This window comes from Pongo abelii, chromosome 10 (genome assembly GCF_028885655.2).
Source record: "Pongo abelii isolate AG06213 chromosome 10, NHGRI_mPonAbe1-v2.0_pri, whole genome shotgun sequence".
Taxonomy (NCBI): domain Eukaryota; kingdom Metazoa; phylum Chordata; class Mammalia; order Primates; family Hominidae; genus Pongo; species Pongo abelii.
In genome coordinates this window covers 121,781,947-121,803,206 of record NC_071995.2, presented here as the reverse complement: position 1 = coordinate 121,803,206, position 21,260 = coordinate 121,781,947, and the positions used below count along the sequence as shown (strand labels likewise).

The window sequence follows — 21,260 nt, the reverse complement described above, 5'->3', positions numbered from 1 at the left end:
TTCTCTCTAAAAAAAAAAGTGATAGATATGTGAGATAATGTATATGTTAACTGGCTTGATTTAGCTATTCCACAGTGTATATGTATTTCAAAGCATCACGTTGTACACCATTAAATATGAACTATTTTTACTTGTCAATTTAAAATAATTTTTAAATAAAAATATACTAAATATACTAATTTTTAAAAAAATTACCTCAATATGAACTTAAGTAGTTCTAGTAATTAATTGATATAATAAATATATATTATTTTAGAATAATGTTTTGAAATTAAATAGAGGTGGTGGTTGTGCAACATTGTGAATGCACTAAATGCCACTGGATTATTCATTTTTTTTTTTTTTTGAGGCAGAGTCTCGCTCTGTCGCCCAGGCTGGAGTGCAGTGGCGCGATCTCGGCTCACGGCAACCTCTGCCTCCTGGGTTCAAGTGATTCTCTTGCCTCAGCCTCCCGAGTAGCTGGGATTACAGGCATGTGCCACCACGCCCGGCTAATTTTGTGTATTTTTAGTAGAGACAGGGTTTCACCGTGTTAGCCAGGATGGTCTCAATCTCCTGACCTCGTGATCCGCCTGCCTCAGCCTCCCAAAGTGCTGGGAGCCACTGTGCTCAGCCCGGATTATTCACTTTACAATGGTTATGTTTACGTTATGTCAGTTTCATCTCAATGAAAGAAAAGTGAAATAATAAACAGCTGGTGGTATGGCCAGGTGCAGTGGCTCACGTCTGTAATCCCAGCACTTTGGAGGCCAAGGCAAGAGGATCGCTTGAGGCCAGGGGTTTGAGAACAGCTTGGGCAATGTAGTGAGACCCCACCTCTACAGAAAAATATTTTAAGTTAGCCAGGTGTGGTGGCAGGCACCTGTAGTCTCAGTTACTCAGAAGGCTGAGGCTGGAGGATCGCTTGAACCCAGAAGTTTGAGGCTATAGTAAGCAATGATTGCACTACTGCACTCTAGCGTGGGTGAGAGATTGAGACCCTGTCTCTAAAATAATAATAATTGATTGACTCAATTTCCTATTGATGGACATTTGAGTCTATTTGTTTTATTTTTTGCAATAACAGCGCAGTGGGTCACAGGTGACCTGTGTCTGTATTGTTGTGCATGGGAGGAGGTCGGTCCATGGGGAAAATTGGTCCAGGTGGGCTTACTGGGCCATAGGCCGCACATCTGTGGTGAACACACACAACCTTTGCACTGCACACACTCATAGACCCAGGGTTATTGCTGCAGCTCTTCAAGCCATGGGGCTCGCTCCAACTCCCCTTCTCCAGGAGGACGGGTGAGGGCCTGTCTCCCTGCAGCCTCACCTGCACTGTGTGCTATCAGATGTTTGGGTTTCTGCCAAATGAATGGGTGAAAATTGGTAACTTGCTATCAATTCGCATGTAGGCTTAATCTGCATGCCCCTTATGAGTTGGGTGGGGGGAACATCATTTCATGAGCTTTCAAGCTGTGGGTTCCAGCCCGCCCTTTCCACAGCTGCAGGGCAGGGCCCCTCACTCTTCCCCGGGGCTGCCCGACCTCACCCATTGCTAAATGGTCTCTGTGCCTCCACCATACAGAGACAGGGGAGAAGGGCGCCCAGCTGTCAGGTGGCCAGAAGCAGCGGGTGGCCATGGCCCGGGCTCTGGTGCGGAATCCCCCGGTCCTCATCCTGGATGAAGCCACCAGCGCTTTGGATGCCGAGAGCGAGTATCTGGTGAGTCACAGGGTGGCGGGCAATGTAGGGGCAGGAGCGGCTCCAGGTGGCCAGAGACCCCATCACCCAGCAGATGGGTGCTGAGAAGAGACGGGCCCCAGGAGCTCTCCCAGACTGTCAGCCTCCTGGGCTGGTGAATTCCTGGTGTTGAGAGTGGGGAGCCAGGAGCCACTCTGGACCCAGCCTCCAGGCTCCAGGCAGAGCTGTATGGTGTGAGGCAAGAGAAGGCATCAGAATGGGGAGACCTGGGTCATGAGCAGTGGCTTACGCCTGTAATCCCAGCACTTTGGGAGGCCGAAGCAGGTGGATCACCTGAGGTCAGGAGTTGGAGACCAGCCTGGCCAACATGGTGAAACCCCATCTCTACTAGAAATACAAAAACTAGCCAGGCGTGGTAGCACATGCCTGTAATCCCAGCTACTTGGGAGGCTGAGGCAGGAGAATTGCTTGAACCTGGGAGGTGGAGGTTGCAGTCAGCCAAGATTGTGCCACTGCACTCCAGCCTGGGCGACAGAGTGAGACTCCATCTGGCTCAAACAAACAGACAAAAACAAAACAAAACAAAACAGGCCCAGTGTGATGGCTCATGCCTATAATCCCAGCACTTTGGGAGGCCAAGGCAGGCAGATCACTTGAGGTCTGGAGTTCGAGACCAGTCTGGTCAATATGGTGAAACGCTGTCTCTACTAAAAATACAAAAATTAGCTGGGCATGGTGGTGCATGCCTGTAACCCCAGCTACTCGGGAGGCTGAGGCAGGAGACTCACTTGAACCCGGGAGATGGAGGTTGCAGTGAGCTGAGATTGTGCCACTGCACTCTAGCCTGGGCGACAGAGTGAGACTCCGTCTTAAAAAAAAAAAAAAAAAAAAAAAAGGCTGGGTGCAGTGGTCAGTGGTTCATGCCTATAATCCCAGCACTTTGGGAGGCCGAGGTGGGTGAATCACCTGAGGTCAGGAGTTCAAGACTAGCCGGGCCAACATGGTGAAACTCCGTCTCTACTAAAAATACAAAAGTCAGCCAGATATGGTGGCAGGTGCCTGTAATCCTAGCTACTTGGGAGGCTGAGGCAGGACAATAGCTTGAACCTGGGAAGCAGAGGTTGCAGTGAGCCGAGATTGCACCACTGCACTCCAGCCTTGGCAACAGAGCGAGACTCTGTCTCAAAAAACAAACAGACAAACAAAAACAAAAAACAGAATGGGGATACCTGGACTAGCAGCTCCATCCTACAGTTTATAACTGTGTGACCTCAAGCTAATGCTTCCCCTTTGAGTCTCATTCTCACTGGTCAGGTGGGCCCAGTCATGTATTTGCAGATGGCTAGCAACCTCAGTCTATGCGCGGATTGATTCACTTATTACACAGAGGGTTACTGAGCTCTTCTCAGGCACCAGGCACCAGGCACCAGTCTGGGGTTATCGTGATGGGCTAACCAAAGACCCTTGTCCCCATGGTGTTTCCATTCCAGTGGGGAAGGCAGATAAGAAACAAGGAAGGCCAGGTGTGGTGGCTCACGCCTGTAATCCCAGCACTTTGGGAGGCCGAGGCCGGCGGATCACGAGGTCAGGTGTTCGAGACCAGTCTGGCCAACATGGTGAAACCCTGTCTCTACTAAAAATACAAAAATTAGCTGGGTGTGGTGGCGTGCACCTGTAATCCCAGCTACTTGGAAGGCTGAGGCAGGAGAATGGCTTGAACCCAGGAGGCGGAGTTTGCAGTGAGCCGAGATCGCGTCACTGCACTCCAGCCTGGGCGACAGAGCGAGACTCTGTCTCAAAAAAAAAAACAAGGAAACAAGCATGTGGTCACGCCATGGCCTGTGCTACAAAGCAAATGAAACAGTCTTAGGACACCAGGAGATTGGGAGGGGTCACCGTTGTCAAAGATAAACACAGCTGGGTGCTAGCAAAAGCCATGGAAAGAGATTTTATGCAGTAACTCCTGACAGTGGGGAAGGAGCCGTGTTCCATCCCAGTTTGGTGGTGACAGGCATTTTAAAGGGAGAATGAGGGGGTAGGGAGGGGAGCAGGCAGAGGCCCCCATGAAAACTAAAAACAAGCCCAGTGGACAGCCAAGAGGCCACCTGTGTCTGGCTGTCCACTTCAAGGGAATGGCTTTCAGGTCCTTAAGAGAGACACTTCTGAGATGCAGGAGATCACATACACGTCTCAGAGGGACAAAGGAAGGAGTCACAGTTGTAAGCCCTTTTTAGTAAACACTCAAGAAAAAGAGGTTGGGGCCAGTCAGCAGGTGTTGACTAAAACACAGCAAATTCTCCTGGCCAAGCTGAGCTTTCTCACACAGGCACTTGAGTGGGGGCTGTGGTGATCCCAGGGATATGGCTTTCTGCTGCTAGAAGCCATACTAGAGTTTGGTTACTTAGCACAGCGGTTTGGATGGAGTCACCATGTGCCAAGAGTTCTGTGGTTCTCACCATTAGAACCAAGGCCATCAGGTGCCATCTGAGCTGAGACATGAAAGAAAAGAAGCCAGTGGTGGAGAGTTCTGGAGGTAAGAACGTGCCAGGAGGAAGGGTCAGCAGGTGCCAAGTCCCGGAGTGGAGAATGAGCTTGGCAAGTTCAAAGCCAAAAGGTCAGTGTGGCTGGTGGGTGGGGATTGAACGGAGAGGGGTAAGGACAAAGTTGCAGGGAGGCAAACTCCTCGGCCTCTAGTACGGAATTAATAGGCTTTATTTTTGTTGTTGTTGGTTTTTGTTTGTTTTGAGACAGGGCCTTGCTGTGTCACCCAGGCTGGCATGCAGTGGCACAATCACAGTTCTCCCGGGCTCAAGCGATCCTCCAACCTCCTAGCCTCCCGAGTAGCTGGGACTACAGCTGCACGCCACCACACACACAGCTAATTTTTTGTATTTTTTGTAGAGATGGGGTTTCGCCATGTTGCCCAGGCTGGTCTCAAACTCCTGAGCTCAAGGGATCCACCTGCCTCGGCCTCCCAAAGTGCTGGGATTACAGGTGTGAGCCACTGCTTCCAGTGGCTTTATTTTTTAGAGCGGTTTTAGGTTTAAAGAAAATTAAACAGAGGCTGGGTGTGGTGGCTCACACCTATAGTCCTGGCACTTTAGGAGGCCAATGCGGGAGGATGGCTTGAGGCCAGGAGTTCAAGACCAGCCTGGGAAACAGTGTTTTTGTAGAGACCAGCCGTCTCTACAAAAAAATACAAAAATTAGCTGGGCATGATGGTGCATGCCTGTGGTCCCAGCTACTTGGAAGGCTGAGGCAGGAGGATTCCTTGAGGCCGGGAGATTGAGGATGCAGTGAGCTGTGATCACGCCACTGCACTCCAGCCTGGTCCACAGAGCGAGACCCTGTCTCAAAAAGAAAAGAAAAAGGAGGGAGGCTGGTCACTTGAGGTCAGGAGTTCGAGACCAGCTTGGCCAACATAGTGAAACCCCACCTCTACTAAAAATACAAAACAAAATTAGCTGGGCATGATGGCGTGCACCTGTAATCCCCTAGCTACTTGGGAAGCTGAGGCGTGAGAATTGATTGAATCCACGAGGCAGAGGTTGCAGTGAGCTGAGATCGCACCACTGCACTCCAGCCTGGGTGACAGCAAGACTTAGTCAAAAAAAAAAAAAAAAAAAAAAAGGAGGGGGAAGGGAGGGACCAGAAGACTGGAGGGCCAGGGTAGAGGTGATCGCCCATTCACCAGGTGCCTTGTTGTGTCTGGCCCTGAGCTGTCTCCCTTTAAGAAAAACCCAGGAGGCTGGCCATCCTTTGTGAACTGAGCCTCAGAGAGGTTAAGCATCAGCCCATAGGCGGTGGCATGGAGCACGGTTGCGGGTGGGGCGTCCGTGCCATGCAAGCCAGGCCCCCACTGTCCCCGCAGATCCAGCAGGCCATCCACGGCAACCTGCAGAAGCACACGGTACTCATCATCGCGCACCGGCTGAGCACCGTGGAGCATGCGCACCTCATTGTGGTGCTGGACAAGGGCCGCGTAGTGCAGCAGGGCACCCACCAGCAGCTGCTGGCCCAGGGCGGCCTCTATGCCAAGCTGGTGCAGCGGCAGATGCTGGGGCTTGAGCCCGCCGCGGACTTCACAGCTGGCCACAACGAGCCTGCAGCCAACGGCAGTCACAAGGCCTGATGGGGGGCCCCTGCTTCTCCCGGTGGGGCAGAGGCCCCGGTGCCTGCCTGGCAGATGTGCCCACGGAGGCCCCCGGTGGCCCCCAGCTGCCCTCCGAGCCCAGGCCTGCAGCACTGAAGGACGACCTGCCATGTCCCATGGATCACTGCTTCCTGCATCTTGCCCCTGGTCCCTGCCCCATTCCCAGGGCACTCCCTACCCCTGCTGCCCTGAGCCAACGCCTTCACGGACCTCCCTAGCCTCCTAAGCAAAGGTAGAGCTGCCTTTTTAAACCTAGATCTTACCAGGGTTTTTACTGTTTGGTTTGAGGCACCCCAGTCAACTCCTAGATTTCAAAAACCTTTTTCTAATTGGGAGTAATGGCGGGCACTTTCACCAAGATGTTCTAGAAACTTCTGAGCCAGGAGTGAATGGCCCTTCCTTAGTAGCCTGGGGGATGTCAAGAGACTAGGCCTCTCCCCTTTACCCCTCCAGAGAAGGGGCTTCCCTATCCCGGAGGGAGACACGGAGAACGGGATTTTCCGTCTCTCCCTCTTGCCAGCTCTGTGAGTCCGGCCAGGGCAGGTGGGGAGCATGGAGGGCATCTGTCTGCCATCGCCCGCTGCCAATCTAAGCCAGTCTCACTGTGAACCACACGAAACCTCAACTGGGGGAGTGAGGGGCTGGCCAGGTCTGGAGGGGCCTCAGGGGTGCCCCCAGCCCGGCACCCAGCGCTTTCGCCGCTCGTCCACCCACCCCTGGCTGGCAGCCTTCCCCCCCACACCCACCCCTGTGCTCTGCTGTCTGGAGGCCAGGTGGATGTTCATGAGATGTGTTCTCTTCTCTCTCTGGTGGATGGGATGGTCGCAAAGCCCAGGGTCTGGCTTTGCCAGAGATTGCAACATGTTGGGAGAACCCGGTCAATAAAGTGTACTACCTCTTACCCCTAACCTCTGACTTCTACTTGGGCCAACTGCCTCATCGCCCAGTTAGGTTTTTCCACCAGACCACGGCTCTCCTCTCAGCCCTCTCTGGTGGAGTTGCAGAGAGACTTTGGGTGGTCCAGGGCCTCCCCCTGTGTCTGGGAGCCCCATCTGCACTCCTCCCATCCCAGGGTCTCTGGTGTAGACATTCCTGTCTGCCTGTCTCTACGGGGATTGTGCAGGGGGATAGAGACGTTGCCTTGAAATCCCAGGGGCCTCTGTGCTTCCCGGGACAGCTGAACTGAGGCCCAACAAATGCCACCTGTTCTTTTCCATCGGGGCCCAGGCACCCAACACCCACCCCAATCCATGCAGCAGAGAAATATTACCCAGCAGGACAGCTCAATCAGCAGGGAGGTTTGGGCCTGGACACAGGAAAACCGCTGCGATGGTTATTCTTACTTGCAGAATTGTGAAGAAGTCTGGGGTCCCAGGAGGAGGGCTCTGTGCCAACTGGTAGAGTAGTATTTTTTTTTTTTTTTTTTTTTTTTTTTTTTTGAGACAGAGCCTTGCTCTGTCACCCACGCTGGAGTGCAGTGGCACAATCTTGGCTTACTACAACCTCCACCTCCCGAGTTCAAGCGATTCTCCTGCCTCAGCCTCCTGAGTAACTGGGACTACAGGCACCCACCACCACACCCGGCTCATTTTTGTATTTTTAGTAAAGATGGGTTTCACTGTGTTGGCCAGGCTGGTCTCAAACTCCTGACCTCAGATGGCCTGCCCACCTTGGCCTCCCAAAGTGCTGGGATTATAGGCGTGAGCCACTGCGCCCGGCCAGCCTTGTCCTTCTCTTATAAAAGCACTTGTCGTTGGATTTAGAGGCCACCTACATAATCCAGGCTGATCTCCTCTAGAGGTCCTTTGCATCTGCAAAGACCCTTTTTTCCAAATATGGTCACTTCACAGGTTCAGGGGTTTGACAAGGGAAGCTTTTGGGGGCCACCACTCAGCCTGCTACAGAGGGGAACTTGCAACCTTGGTTGAAGTTAACCTCAGGACTTCCTTTTTGATTTTAGGAAGCAGAGAGGGTTAAGTTTTCAGAGACTTAGCATATCTTCAGATGTTTCCAGAGAAGTTGGAAATTCCAATTTTCATGTGAGATCAGCTGTTTTTTATGTATTGGCTCAAATTATTTTGACAAAACCGAGGACCAACAAAGCACATGTGTAGAGGTGGTCTCCAGCCTGTGGGTCTCTAGTTTTCAGCGTCAGTGTTGGACATTCCTGTTCTGCAAAGTCCCTCCCAAGGGGCTTCCTGGCCCCAGCCCAGCCCTGTTCCAATCCAAGCTCCTCTCCCATCTGCCCATCTCTTCTCATCCCTGCACTTCCAGGCTGAGAATTCCAGATTCTTCTCCCTCTCCTATGGAGTTAGCTCCAGCGCCTTGATTTATAAACCCACACCCAAAAGTGCGCCATAGGCAGACAAAAGAACCTTCCAGAGACCGAACTAGCTTCTTTTTAGGAGGTACATAGGAGTTTTTAAAAAGTAATGTTTAGGCCAGATGCGGTGGCTCATGCCTGTAATCCCAGCACTTTGAGAGGCCAAGGTGGGTGGATCACGAGGTCAGGAGTTCAAGACCAGCCTGGCCAACATGGTAAAACCCTGTCTCTACTAAAAATACAAAAATTAGCCGGGCGTGGTGGCACACTCCTGTAGTCCCAGCTACTCAGGAGGCTGAGGCAGGAGAATTGCTTGAATCCAGGAGGCAGAGGTTTCAGTGAGCCAAGATTGCGTCACTGCACTCCAGCCTGGGTGACAGAGCGAGACTGTCTCAAAAAAAAAAAGTTTAATTTTGAAATAATTTTAGATTTACAGAAATGTCACAAAACAATACAGAAAGTTCCCTTATGCCCCACCCCTCACAGTTTCCTCTTCTCTTAAAATCCCACAGTACTGGGGTACATTTGTCACAACTAGGAAACCAACACAGCATGTCACTATCAGTGAAACTGCAAGCTGTATTTGTGTGTCATTAGTTTTCTCACTAATGTCCTCTTTCTGTTCCAGGGTCCCACATTACATTTAAGGAGTGTTTTTGTTTGTGTGTTTGTTTGTTTGTTTGTTTTTAGAGACAGGTTCTTGCTCTATTGCCCAGACTGGAGTGCAGAGGTGCTATCACGGCTCACTGTAGCCTCAACCTTCTGGGCTCAAGTGATCCTCCCACCTCAGCCTTCAGAGTAGCTAGGGCTACAGGTGCACATTGCCATGCCCAGCTAATTTTTTCTTTTTCTTTTTCTTTTTTTCTTTTTTTTTTTGTAGAGACAGGCCTTGCTTTGTTGAACAGGCTGGTCTCAAATCCCTGGCCTCAAGCAGTCCTCCCACCTTGGCCTCCCAAAGTGTTGAGCTTATAGGCGTAAGCCACCACGCCCGGCCAGAGATATAATGTTTTCTTTTGTTTGTTTTATTTTGGCAGGGTTTTTTGTTTTAGTTTTTGAGACAGGATCTCTCTCTGTCATCCAGGCTGGAGTGCAGTGGCACAATCTTAGCTCGCTGCAACCTCTGCCTCCCTGGTTCAGCGATTCTCCTGCCTCAGTCTTTTGAGTAGCTGGGACTACAGGCGCCTGCCACCACACCCAGCTAATTTTTTTGTGTTTTTAGTAGAGACAGCGTTTCACCATGTTGGCCAGGCTGGTCTTGAACTCCTGGATTCAAGTAATCCATCTGCCTTGGCCTCCCAAAGTGGTGAGATTATAGGCCTGAGCCACTGCGCCCAGCCTAATGTTTTTAAAATTGTTTTTATTGCAGCAACATGCAGATAATATAAACCTTATCATTAGTGACATCTAGTACACTTATGATGTTGTGTAACCATCATCATTATCTAATTCCAGGACAATTTCATCACCCTAACAGAAAACCCTATACCCATTAACAGTCACTCCCCAATTCTTCCTCCACACAGCCCCTGGCCGCCAGCATTCTAAAATCTGGCTCTGCAGATTGGCCCCTCTGGCCTTTTCATGTACATGGAACCCTATACTACGTGGCCTTTCGTGTCTGGCTTCTCTCGTCATGTGTACAAGGTCCAACCATGTTGTGGCATGAATCAGCACTTTATTCCTTTTTATGGCTGAATAATATCCTATTGTATGGCTATGCCATGTTTTGTTTATCCATTCATCTGTTGATAGATATTTGGGCTGTTTCCACCTTTGGGCTATTGTGAATAGTACTGCTATTAGTGCTGCTAATAGTGGGAACATTCATGTTTTGTTGTTGTTGTTGTTGTTGTTTGAGACAGAGTCTCGCTCTGTCGCCCAGGTTGGAGTGCAGTGACGCAATCTCGGCTCACTGCAAGCTCCGCCTCCCAGGTTCATGCCATTTTCCTGCCTCAGCCTCCCGAGTAGCTGGGACTACAGGCGCCCGCCACCACGCCCAGCTAATTTTTTGCGATTTTAGTAGAGACGGAGTTTCACCGCGTTAGCCAGGATGGTCTCGATCTCTTGACCTTGTGATCCACCCACCTCGGCCTCCCAAAGTGCCAGGATTACAGGCATGAGCCACTGCGCCTGGCCCAACATTCATGTTTTTTTGTGGGAGTTTGCTTTCGCCTCTCTTGGGCAGATGCCTGGGAGTGGAATTGCTGGGTCCCATGAGAATTCTATGCTCAGCGTTTTGAGGAACTGCCAGACTGTCTTCCACAGCAGCTGCACCATTTTGCATTCCCACCAGCAATCCACGAGGGTTGCAATTTCCCCACGTTCTCACCAACACTTATTATTTTCTGGTTTTGCTTTTGTTTTTAATTATCACCATCCAGGGCCGGGAACAGTGGCTCACACCTGTAATCCCAGCACTTTGGGAGGCTGAGGCAGGCAGATCACTTGAGCCCAGGAGTTCAAGACCAGCCTGGGCAACATGGTGAAACCTCATCTCTGCTAAAAAATCCAAAAACTGCTAGCCGGGCATGGTGGCACACACCTGTGGTCTCAGCTGTTCATGAGGCTGAAATGGGAGGATTGCTTGAACTTGGAAGGTGGAGGTTGTGGTGAGCCGATATCATGCCACTGCACTCCAGCCTGGGTGACAGAGTGAGACTCTGTCTCAAAAATAAACAATATAAAATTGTCACCATCCTGGTGGGTGTGGAGAGTTGACTTTTAAAGCTGACTTTTTTCTGTTACAATTAATTTAGCAAATGTCACTGTCCTCCTTCTGTCCCACACAGTGTGCTGGGTAAACCAGGAGAAAGTAATTGCAGTCTAGGGCTTTGGGGACAGTACAGTTGGCCAGAGAGACAGACGAGGAAACAAGGAGGGATGAGAGAGAATGAAGAGTAGCACGGCGCCCCAGGGCTGGCTTAGTCCTGGCGCCAGGACTTAGTTTACTCTGTCATTGTTTCTTTCCCACATTAGATTTTCTCTTGGTCACTGCTGTATTCCCCAGTGCCTAGAACAGTGGCTGACACATAGTATGTGCTCAGTAAACAGCCATTAAAGAAATGTTTGAGCTGAGCATAGAGGCCCATGCCTGTAATTCCAGCTACTCGGGAGGCTTAGGTGGGAGGATCGCTTGAGTCCACGGGTTTGAGGCTGCCATGAGCTATGATCGTGCCACTGCACTGCAACCTGGGCAACAGAGCATGACCCTGTCTCTACAAAACTTGAAAAAGAAAGGAATGATTGAACTCTTGGACACACCATAACATAGTGTGAAAACAATGAACACAGTCCAATCACCTCATTTAACAGACAGGGAAACCGAGGCCCAGAGGAAAGAAATGACTGCAGGGTTATAAATGTATTTAGCAGAATGGCCGAGGCTGGAACCCAGGTCCCCACACTCCCTGCTGCTGCCTTCATCTGGAGAGTGTATTTCAGTTTCCAACTTGCCCGGGCTAAAGACGACCCCGATCCCAGGAAGACGGCAGACTCAGCCCAAGTCAATGGCTGAGGCAGCTGCTGAGCCATGAGAGGTCTCTGAAGTGCCTTGGGGTCCTAGGAGCCCACAGGGACCCTGGTGATGACTTCAGGGGGAAGATGTGCGCAAAGAACCTTGCGAGGCAGAGCCCCTTCCCCATGCCCCCTGCTGTCTGCTACAGCTCCCCTGTCGACTGGACTGGTCTGTGTCAACCTCACCCTGTGTTGGCAGGTTCAAAAGCCACACCTGAGAAAACGGAAACAGCACAGAGGAGGGTTAAGCCCAATGGCCCTGGCTCTTCAGGGTTTTGTTCCAGAACTTTTGGGGTCATAAATCTCTTTGGAAATTTGATGAAAATTCTAGAAACTCTCCCCAGAAAAATACCCGTACACATAAAGCATTGTATGCAACTTGTGGGAAACGTGTGGTATTTTACAATTCCTCTGTCAGGGGCCCTGAGTTAAGGACCATTGCTCCACTGGGATTAACAATTAAGAATTTAAGAATTAGCCAATAAGAAGTATTGGTGTGGCCGGGCGCCATGGCTCACGTCTGTAATCCCAGCACTTTGGGAGGCCAAGGCGGGCGGATCACGAGGTCAGGAGATTAAGACCATCCTGGCTAACACAGTGAAACCCCGTCTCTACTAAAAATACACAAAAAAAATTAGCTGGGCGTGGTGGCGGACGCCTGTAGTCCCAGCTACTCGGGAGGCTGAGGCAGGAGAATGGCGTGAACCCTGGAGGCAGAGCTTGCAGTGCGTGGAGGTCGCGCTACTGCACTCCAGCCTGGGCGACAGAGTGAGACTCCGTCTCAAAAATAAATAAATAAATAAAAAAGAAGTACTGGTGTAAGGCAGGACACAGTGGTGCACGCCTGTAGTTTCAGCTCCTCAGGAGCTTGAAACGGGAGGATTGCTTGAGCCTGGGAGGTTGAGGCAGCAGTGAGCCATGATGGCGCCACTGCACTCCAGCCTGGGCAACAGAGTGAGACCCTGTCTCAAGAAAAAAAAAAATTGCCGAGCACTGTAACTTACAACTGTAGTCTCAGTACTTTGGGAGGCTGAGGCAGGTGGATCACTTGAGTTTAGGAGTTCAGGACCAGCCTGGGCAACATAGTGAGACCCCATCTCTACTAAAAACTTAAAAAAAAAAAAAAGAAGAAGAAGAAAAATTAGCCAGGTGTGGTGGCGTGTGCCTATAGTCTCAGCTACTTTGAAGGCTGAGGTGGGAAAATCACTTAAGCCCAGGAGTTCAAGGCTGCAGTGAGCCCATAATTGCGCCACTGCACTCCAGCCTGGGTGATAGAGCGAGACCTTCTCTCTAAACAATAAAATAATAACAATAATAGATTGGAAGGCTACACAAACAATTCATGTTGGAGTTTGTCTGGGTATTGAAGACAAAAGCATGAAGATATGCAATACCTTACTTCTTTAAGAATAAAAATAGACTTGGCTGGGTGCGGTGGCTCACACCTGTAATCCCAGCACTTTGGGAGGCCAAGGTGAGTGGAACACTTGAGGCCAGGAGTTCGAGACCACCTTGGCCAGCATGGCAAAACCCATCTCTACTAAAAATACAAAAATTAGCTGGGCGTGGTGGCACATGCCTGTAGTCCCAGCTACTCAGGAGGCTGAGGCAGGAGAATCACTTGAACCCGGGAGGCGGAGGTTGCAGTGAGCTAAGATCATGCCACTGCACTCCAGCCTGGGCAACAGAGTGAGACTCCATCTCAAAAAAATGAAGTCCATATTTCTAAAAAAAAAAAAAAAAGACTCAAAGCAAAGAGAGGAAATCGTTAGCAATGGCTAGTCCTGAGCTGTGGGTACCATGTGTTTGTTATATTGTTCTGTGTACATTTCTGAATAATAGAATTTTCTTCAAGGGTAGGGGAGGGAACACTGTAAACAAACTAAACAAACTCTAGCATGATAAGTGCTGCTGTGGCCCAGGAAGACTTCCTGGGAGAAATGGAAAGCAGCTGTTCTGACTTCTGTTGACTGAAAATAGTAGTCGTTAAGCCACCCAACAGCAAGCCAGTGCATCCGGCTGAGAACCTGGCCCAGACCTGAGCGGCCAGCCGGGCGTCTCCACCTCCTCCCTCCCTATTCAATGAGCCCAGCCTGAAACAGGGGCCTGGCATTCTAGACAATTCCACAGAGAAGAAACTCTGGAACCCAGCACTGACACAGCCATTGCTGCTGACCATTTGTTTCTGGCCCCTGGTAAGGAAGCTGTTATCATTTCAAATAATAATACGGAAAATTTTTTAATTTTTTGTTTTGGCAGAGGGAGCTCAGAAGGAGGTTAATTCTTTAATGTTTGCTTTTTGTTTTGTTTTGAGACGGAGTCTCTGTCTCTCAGGGTAGAGTGCAGTGGCGCGATCTCCGCTCACTGCAAACCCCGCCTCCCATATTCAAGCGATTCTCCTGCCTCAGCCTCCCGAGTAGCTGGGATTACAGGCAGGTGCCACCACACCCAGCTGATTTGTGTATTTTTAGTAGAGATGGGGTTTCATCGTGTTGGCCAGGCTGGTCTCAAACTCCTGACATCAGGTGATCCACCTGCCTCGCTCTCCCAAAGTGCTGGGATTACAGGCGTGAGCCACTGTCCTCGGCCAATGTTTGCTTTTTAAATTGTGGTAAAATACACATAACATAACATTAACCATTGCATTTATTTATTATTGTTATTTTTTAGAGACAGGGTCTTGCTCTGTTGCCTAGCCCGGAGTGCAGTGGTGCCATCATAGCTCACTTCAGCCTTGAACTTCTAGGCTCAACTGATCCTTCTGCCTCAGGCTCCTAAATAGCTGGGACTACAGGCCTGTGCCACCATGCCTGGCTAATTTTTAGATTTTCTGTGGAGACAGGGTTGTCGTTATGTTGCCCAGGCTGGTCTTACTCCTAGTTTCAAGCGATCCTTCTGCCTTGGCCTCCCAAAGTGCTGGGATTACAGGTGTGCCCCATCACGCCCAGCCATCCATTTTAAATTGCATGATCCAGAGGCATTAAGCAGACTCCCAATGTTTCCTTTGACGCTTAGCAAGCATGTTTATTATCTCCTTAGACCTGAACGACCAGCCTGCAGATATCAGAACCAAGATGGATTGATGATGATGATGATGATAACTATTCAGGTATAAAACATTTTCAGTGCAGCAAACACGAGTCTATGTGCTTTATGTGATTATTTTTTATTTTTTATTTTTTTGAGACGGAGTCTTGCTCTGTCGCCCAGGCTGGAGTGCAGTGGCGCGATCTCGGCTCACTGCAAGCTCCGGGTTCACGCCATTCTCTTGCCTCAGCCTCCTGAGTAGCTGGGACTACAGGCGCCTACCACCACACCTGGCTAATTTTTTAATTTTTTTGTATTTTTAGTAGAGACGGGGTTTCACCGTGTTAGCCAGGATGGTCTCGATCTCCTGACCTCATGATCCACCTGCCTCGGCCTCCCAAGTGATTTTTTTTTTTTTAAGACAGGGGTCTTACTCTGTTGCCCAGGCTGGAGTGTAGTAGTACGATCTCACCTCACTGCAACATCTGCCTCCCAGACTCCAGTGAGCCTCCCACCTCACCCAAGTAGCTGGGACTACAGGCATGTGCTACCATGCCTGGCTAATTTTTTTTTTTTTTTTTTTTTTTTGTATTTTTTGTAGAAATGGGATTTCACCATGTCACCCAGGCTGGTCTCAAACTCCTGACCTCAAGTGAGCCTCCCACCTTGGCCTCCCAAAGTACTGAGATTACAGGTGTGAGCCACTGTGCCCGGCCCACTTTATGTGACTTTAACGCCTTTAATCCTCACAACAAGTCTATGAAGCAGCTGCTACGGTTAATGCAGTTTTTTCAAAAAAGAAAAATGAGGTTAAGTAACCTGCAAAAATTAAGTGGCACAGCACTGAGAACTGAACACAGGCAGCCTGAACCCTGACCAGAGCCCTGAACCTTTTCCCTAGACTAGGGACAGGTTTATATGCTTATCTAATCTCCACCCAAATTATTTTCCACCTTTGCCTTTTTTTTTTTTTTTTTTTTACCTTTGCAGTTGTCACTAAGGGCTGCCTGTTGCACCTCAGGAGCTGGGGATAGTGAAGGAGATACGTGTGCTGAGTCACTAACAGGAAAGGGCTGAGAAAGAAGCATCGCCAATGGTTTCTCTTTCCTGGTTTTTATTCTTTCCTCTGAGAGGAGGAAGCTGACCATTTAAACAGGTGAGTAGGCTGGGCGTGGTGGCTTATGCCTGTAATCCCAGCACTTTGGGAGGCCGAGGCAGGCGGACCACTTGAGATCAGGAGTTTGAGAACAGCCTGGCCAACATGGTGAAAACTCATCTCTACTAAAAATACAAAAATTAGCCAGGTGCAGTGGGGAGGCTGAGGCAGGAGAATCACTTGAACCCGGGAGGCAGAGGTTGCAGTGAGCCGAGATTGTGCCTTTGAACTCCAGCCTGGACGACAGAATGAGACTCCATCTAAAATAAATAAATAAATAAATAAACAGATGAGTCACCCAGGGGGAGGTCCTAACAGCCACCTAAGGTGACAGTGACAGTGCCTTACATTGTTACAGCTCTTTACCTTTGACTACCTGAGATCAGTCATTCAGCAAGCATTTACTGAGAACCTCCGTCTACCAGGCACTGTGCTAGGCTGTGGGTCACGGTGGAGAGACTAAGAGGTCCGAGATCACCTACATCCTACTGGGTAATAAACCCAAGATGGTGAAAAGATGGCAGCAGACAAGAGAGTGACTTGGGAGAGGGGCACTGTTTGAACTGGGGTGGTCTGGGGAGGTGATATGGGAGCTGAGCCCTGAATGACAAGGAGGTACCAGCTTTGGGTATCTAGAGGAAAGAATGATCCCAACCACAGTCTGGCACTTCCTCAAAAAGCTGAACATGGACCTGGGCACAGTGGCTCACAGTTGTAATCCCAGCACTTTGGGAGGCTGAGGCGGGAGGATTGCTTGAATCCGGGAGTTTGAGAACAGCCTGGGCAACATAGTGGGACCCCATCCCTACAAAAATTTAAAAATCAGCCAGGCGTGGTAGTGCACACCGGTGGTCCCAGCTACTTGTGTGGCTGAGGCAGGAGGATCCTTTGAGCTCAAGGAGGTTGAGGCTGCAACAAACCGTGGTGGTGCCACTGCACTCCAGCCTGGATGACAGAGTGAGACCTCGTCTCTAAAAATAATAAAATAAAGCCAAAAAGTACAAACAATCCAATGTATGAATGGATAAACAAACTGCAAACTGTGGTATGTGCATACTGTGGGGTATGATTCAGCTGTAGAAAGGAATGAAGTGCTGGTACATGCTATAACATAGATGGTCCTTGGAAGCATTATGCAAATGAAAGATGCCAGGCAGGGAAGGTCACCTATGGTATGATTCTTTTTACATGATATATTCAGAAGAAGCAAATCTATAGGGACAGAAAGCAGATTAGAGGTTACCAGGGCATGGGGAGGGAGGAATGGTGAGTGACTTCTTGCTGGATACAAGATGTTTTTTACGGGGTGATGAGAAAGTTTGGAAGCTGGAGAGACCTGGTGTTTGCACAATATTGTGAATACATTTAATACCAATGCATTTGTACACTTTAAAATGGGTAAGTGGCTGGGTGCAGTGGCTCATGCCTGTAATCCCAGCACTTAAGGAGGCCGAGGTGGGAGGATCGCTTGAGCCCAGGAGTTCAAGACCAGCCTGGGCAACATAGGGAGACCCCATCTCTACAAAAAATAAAATATTAGTCGTGTGTGGTGGCCTGTGCCTATAGTCCCAGCTACTTCACAGACTGAGGGGGGATGATTGCTGGGACCAGGAGTTTGAGGCTGGAGTGAGCTGTGATTTTACCACTGCACTCTAGCCTGGGTGATGGAGTGAGACTCTGTCTCAAAAATAAAAAAGAAAAAAAGGTTAAGTGCATGTCATGTGAATTTCACCTCATTAAGGAAAAAAAAAAGAGATAAGTAGGGGAGGAGATGGATCCCACAAAGGATTGTGAAGTACAGAGACCTCCAGGCAGCAAGAGGCGGGACATCTGCCAAGCAGGACATGGCCAGGGGACAGAAAGGGGGGCACCCAAGGGAGGAAGGAGGAGGGGACAGGAAGGCGAGGGCTCCTGGGGCCATGGTGAGGTGGTTGACTTTTATTTCATGAAAACTGGGGGCATTGAAGGGTTCTGATCAGGGCGTGACCTGATCCTCTGGGCTCAGTGTGGAGAAGGTACTGGACGAGGACCCAGAGAGGTGGCTCCCCCCACACCCCGGGCAGCCAGGCCTAGGCTCACCCCACTCTGTAGATAAGGAAATGCTGCCTGCAGAGGCTGCAGCCACGGTCTCATCGCCGAACCTTCTGCAACCCTTATTCAGCATGTCCTGCTGTTATTTATAGCTGAAGGAACCTTGCAAGTGGAGGGTGCACGGAGAAATGCTTCAAGGAATTTTCTGCTCTGCATACAGCAACAAGCACTGGTCAGCAAGGGCCCCGGGGCAGCAGCACAGGCCCACACAGACATGCAATAGAGGCCCTTTACCTCCCCTGGACCCAGGTCCATGCTGGGCACGCCCTGGCTGGGAAGAACTAATTCAGGGCAGTTACGCAAGCCCTGCCCGAGGCCCTGTGTTGACAAGGCCTGGTCAGCTGCCAGATACAATTCCTTACCTCTGGTTCTTAATGATCTGGCTTTTCTGGACAATCCATGGCCTAAAGAAAGGGAAGATTCTTTTCAAACTGGAGCCTGGCTGGAGGCCATGAGACCGTAGTGGTGACTGATGTGTGCTGGGTCTGGCTGAGGACAGGCTTCTCCAGAACAGGAAGATGGCTGCTTTGGGGACATCTGGATTGGACATCCTTCATGCACCACTGCCACCAGGCAGTCTCCCCTGATTTCTCACTACCATAGCTGGTCTCCTCCATCTTCATTTATTTGGCCTGTATGGGCTTTTCTAGCATGTTGTTTGCTCTTCAAACACTCTAGGAATTTCTTAAAGGCTGGTACCTGTGTCCTCATGTAGCAGGTGTGCTCCCTGCTCACAGTAGGTGCTTTTCTTTTCTCTCTTTTTTTTTTTTTTTTTTTTTGAGAAAGGGTCTTGCTCTGTCGCCCAGGCTGGAGTGCAGTGGTGCGATCTCGGCTCACTGCAACTTCTGCCTCCTGGGTTCAAGCAATTCTCATGCCTTAGCCACATGAGTAGCTGGGATTACAGGCATGTGTCACCCTGCCCAGCTAATTTTTGTATTTTCAGTAGAGACGGGGTTTCACCATGTTGGCCAGACGGGTCTCAAACCCCTGACCTCAAATGATCCACCTCCCTCAGCTTCCCAAAGTGCTGGGATTACAGGCGTGAGCCTCCACGCCTGGCCTGATGGCTCCTTTCTGACTCATCTCAGACTCATCATGGTGGAAATGAAACCTTGAGATTTTCTCCCAAACTTGTTTTCCTCTTAGTCTGAGTTAATGGCACCGTATGCTGGTTGCTTAAATTGAAAAATCTCAGTGTCATACCTGACTCCTCCCTTTCTCCATGACCTGTCGGAGCGTTGGCTCGACTTCCTGTGTTGGAGTCTATTTCCCAATCCCTTCGCCCCACCCAAATCCAAGCTACCTTAGCACCTGCAGGGCTGCCCGGCTCTCCTAATTCATTCTGCACACGGCAGCCTTCTTTTTTTTTTTTTTTTTTCACATCGACTTTATTCAACTTAATTTTTTAGACCAGTTTCACAGAAAAATTGTGAAAATAGTACAGAGAATTCTCATATACCCTTCAGCCATTTTCCCTTGCTTTTAGCATCTGATGTTAGTCTGCTGCATTTGTCACAATTAATGAACCAATGTTAATGCATGTTATTAACTGAAGTCTATACTTTATTCAATTTTCTTAGTTTATCCCCAACGTCCTGTTCTGTTCCAGGATCCTGAAACTGCCTTTACCAAATTACGACAGTCAAAAAAAAATCTGGCCGGGCGCGGTGACTCACGCCTGTAATCCCAGCACTTTGGGAGGCCGAGGTGGGCGGATCACGAGGTCAGGAGGTCGAGACCATCCTGGCTAACACGGTGAAAACCCGTCTCTACTAAAAAAACAAAAAATTAGCCGGGCGTGGTGGTGGGCGCCTGTAATCCCAGCTACTCGGGAGGCTGAGGCAGGAGAATGATGTGAACCCGGGAGGTGGAGCTTGCAGTGAGCCGAGATCACGCCACTGCACTCCAGCCTGAGCGACAGAGCAAGACTCCATCTCAAAAAAAAAAAAAAAATCTGACATAGCTGACTCCATCTTGCCTCTAACCTCCAAGCTGTCCTTGTTCATTCCTGAGGCCAAGCTAACTTTGGGAGGAATTTAGTTTATAGTTTAATCTTAAAACAAGGATGAAAATAGCCCTTCCCAAAACAATCCTTTCCTTGCTTGGAGATCAAAACTGCCCTTGTAAAACTAGCAAATTAGCCACAAGGGTAGAAATCCTGACTCAGAGCCAGGCACCGTGGCTCATGCCTGTAATCCCAGCACTTTGGGAGGCTGAGGCAGATGGATCACTTGAGGTTGGGAGTCTGAGACCAGCCTGGCCAGTATGGTGAAACCGCATCTCTACTAAAAATACAAAAATTAGCCAGGTGTGGTGGTGTGCACCTGTAATCCCAGTTACTCGGGAGGCTGAGACACAAGAATCACTTGAACCCAGGAGGTGGAGGTTGCAGTGAGCAGAGATTGCATCAGTGCACTCCAGCCTGGGCGACAGAGCGAGACCCTATATATATATAAAAAAAAAAAGAAATTATGGTTCAGGAATTGTGTAGCCAGAAGTCACAAGATTCATAACCTCCCCAATTGTTCCTACAGATAACATCACTATCATCAAGCCTAAAATTGGTGTTCGAGATGTTTCTTTTTAATCAATGTTGACCAGGTTGGCCTCGAACGTGTAGCCTTGCCTCCCCGAGTGCCAGGGCAACTGGCCTGAGCCACAGCGGCTCCCTCGAGGTGTTTCTTAGACCCTACATTCTGATGGACCAATTGGCGCCACCCAGACCGGTAAACTGGCTCAACTGGTCTTGCGATCCCACCCAGGAGCTGAGGATGACAAGAAGACAGCTTCAATCTCCTGTGATTTCATTCCTGACCCAACCAATCAGCATTCCCGGTTCCTTAGCCCTCTACCCACCATATTATACTTAAAAAACCCTGGTCTCCAAATTTTGGGGGACACTGATTTGAATAGTAAACTCCCATCTTCCGCTTGATTAGCAGTGTGTTTACTAAACATTTTCTCTATGGCAGTACCACTGTCTTGGTAAATCAGCTCTGTGTGAGCAAGGGGCAAGAAAACCCCGTCGTGTAATTACAATCCCACATTACATTACATTACATTACATTACATTTATTTATTTTTGAGACAGGTTCCCATTCTGTCACCCAGGCTGAAGTGCAGTGGCACCATCTCAGCTCACTGCAACCTCCACCTTCCAGGTTCAAGCGATTCTCCTGCCTCAGCCTCCCGAGTAGCCAGGATTACAGGTGCATGCCACCATGCCCGGCTAATTTTTGTATTTTTGGTAGAGACGGGGTTTCACTGTGTTGGCCAGGCTGGTCTTGAACTCATGGCCTCAGATGATCTGCCTG

At 49.6% G+C, this 21,260-nt stretch overlaps 1 protein-coding gene across 8 annotated transcripts in view; it reads left to right on the top strand.

Annotated features, from left to right (window-relative positions):
• The window catches only part of ABCB9 (ATP binding cassette subfamily B member 9), a 47,409-nt gene extending 32,602 nt beyond the window's left edge, over positions 1-14,807 (top strand). For 5 of the 8 annotated variants that reach the window (XM_002823915.4, XM_063712274.1, XM_009248362.4 and 2 more), the window contains 2 exons: positions 1,568-1,704; positions 5,555-6,737. In XM_002823915.4, the coding sequence (XP_002823961.1) occupies positions 1,568-1,704; positions 5,555-5,815 (398 nt within the window). In that variant the 3' untranslated portion in view covers positions 5,816-6,737. Of the gene's footprint in view, positions 1-1,567; positions 1,705-5,554; positions 6,738-14,711 lie in introns of those variants that run through there. The other 3 variants (XM_054528379.2, XM_054528380.1, XM_009248364.3) reach the window with 2 other exon arrangements.
• Positions 14,808-21,260: the final 6,453 nt, after the last annotated feature.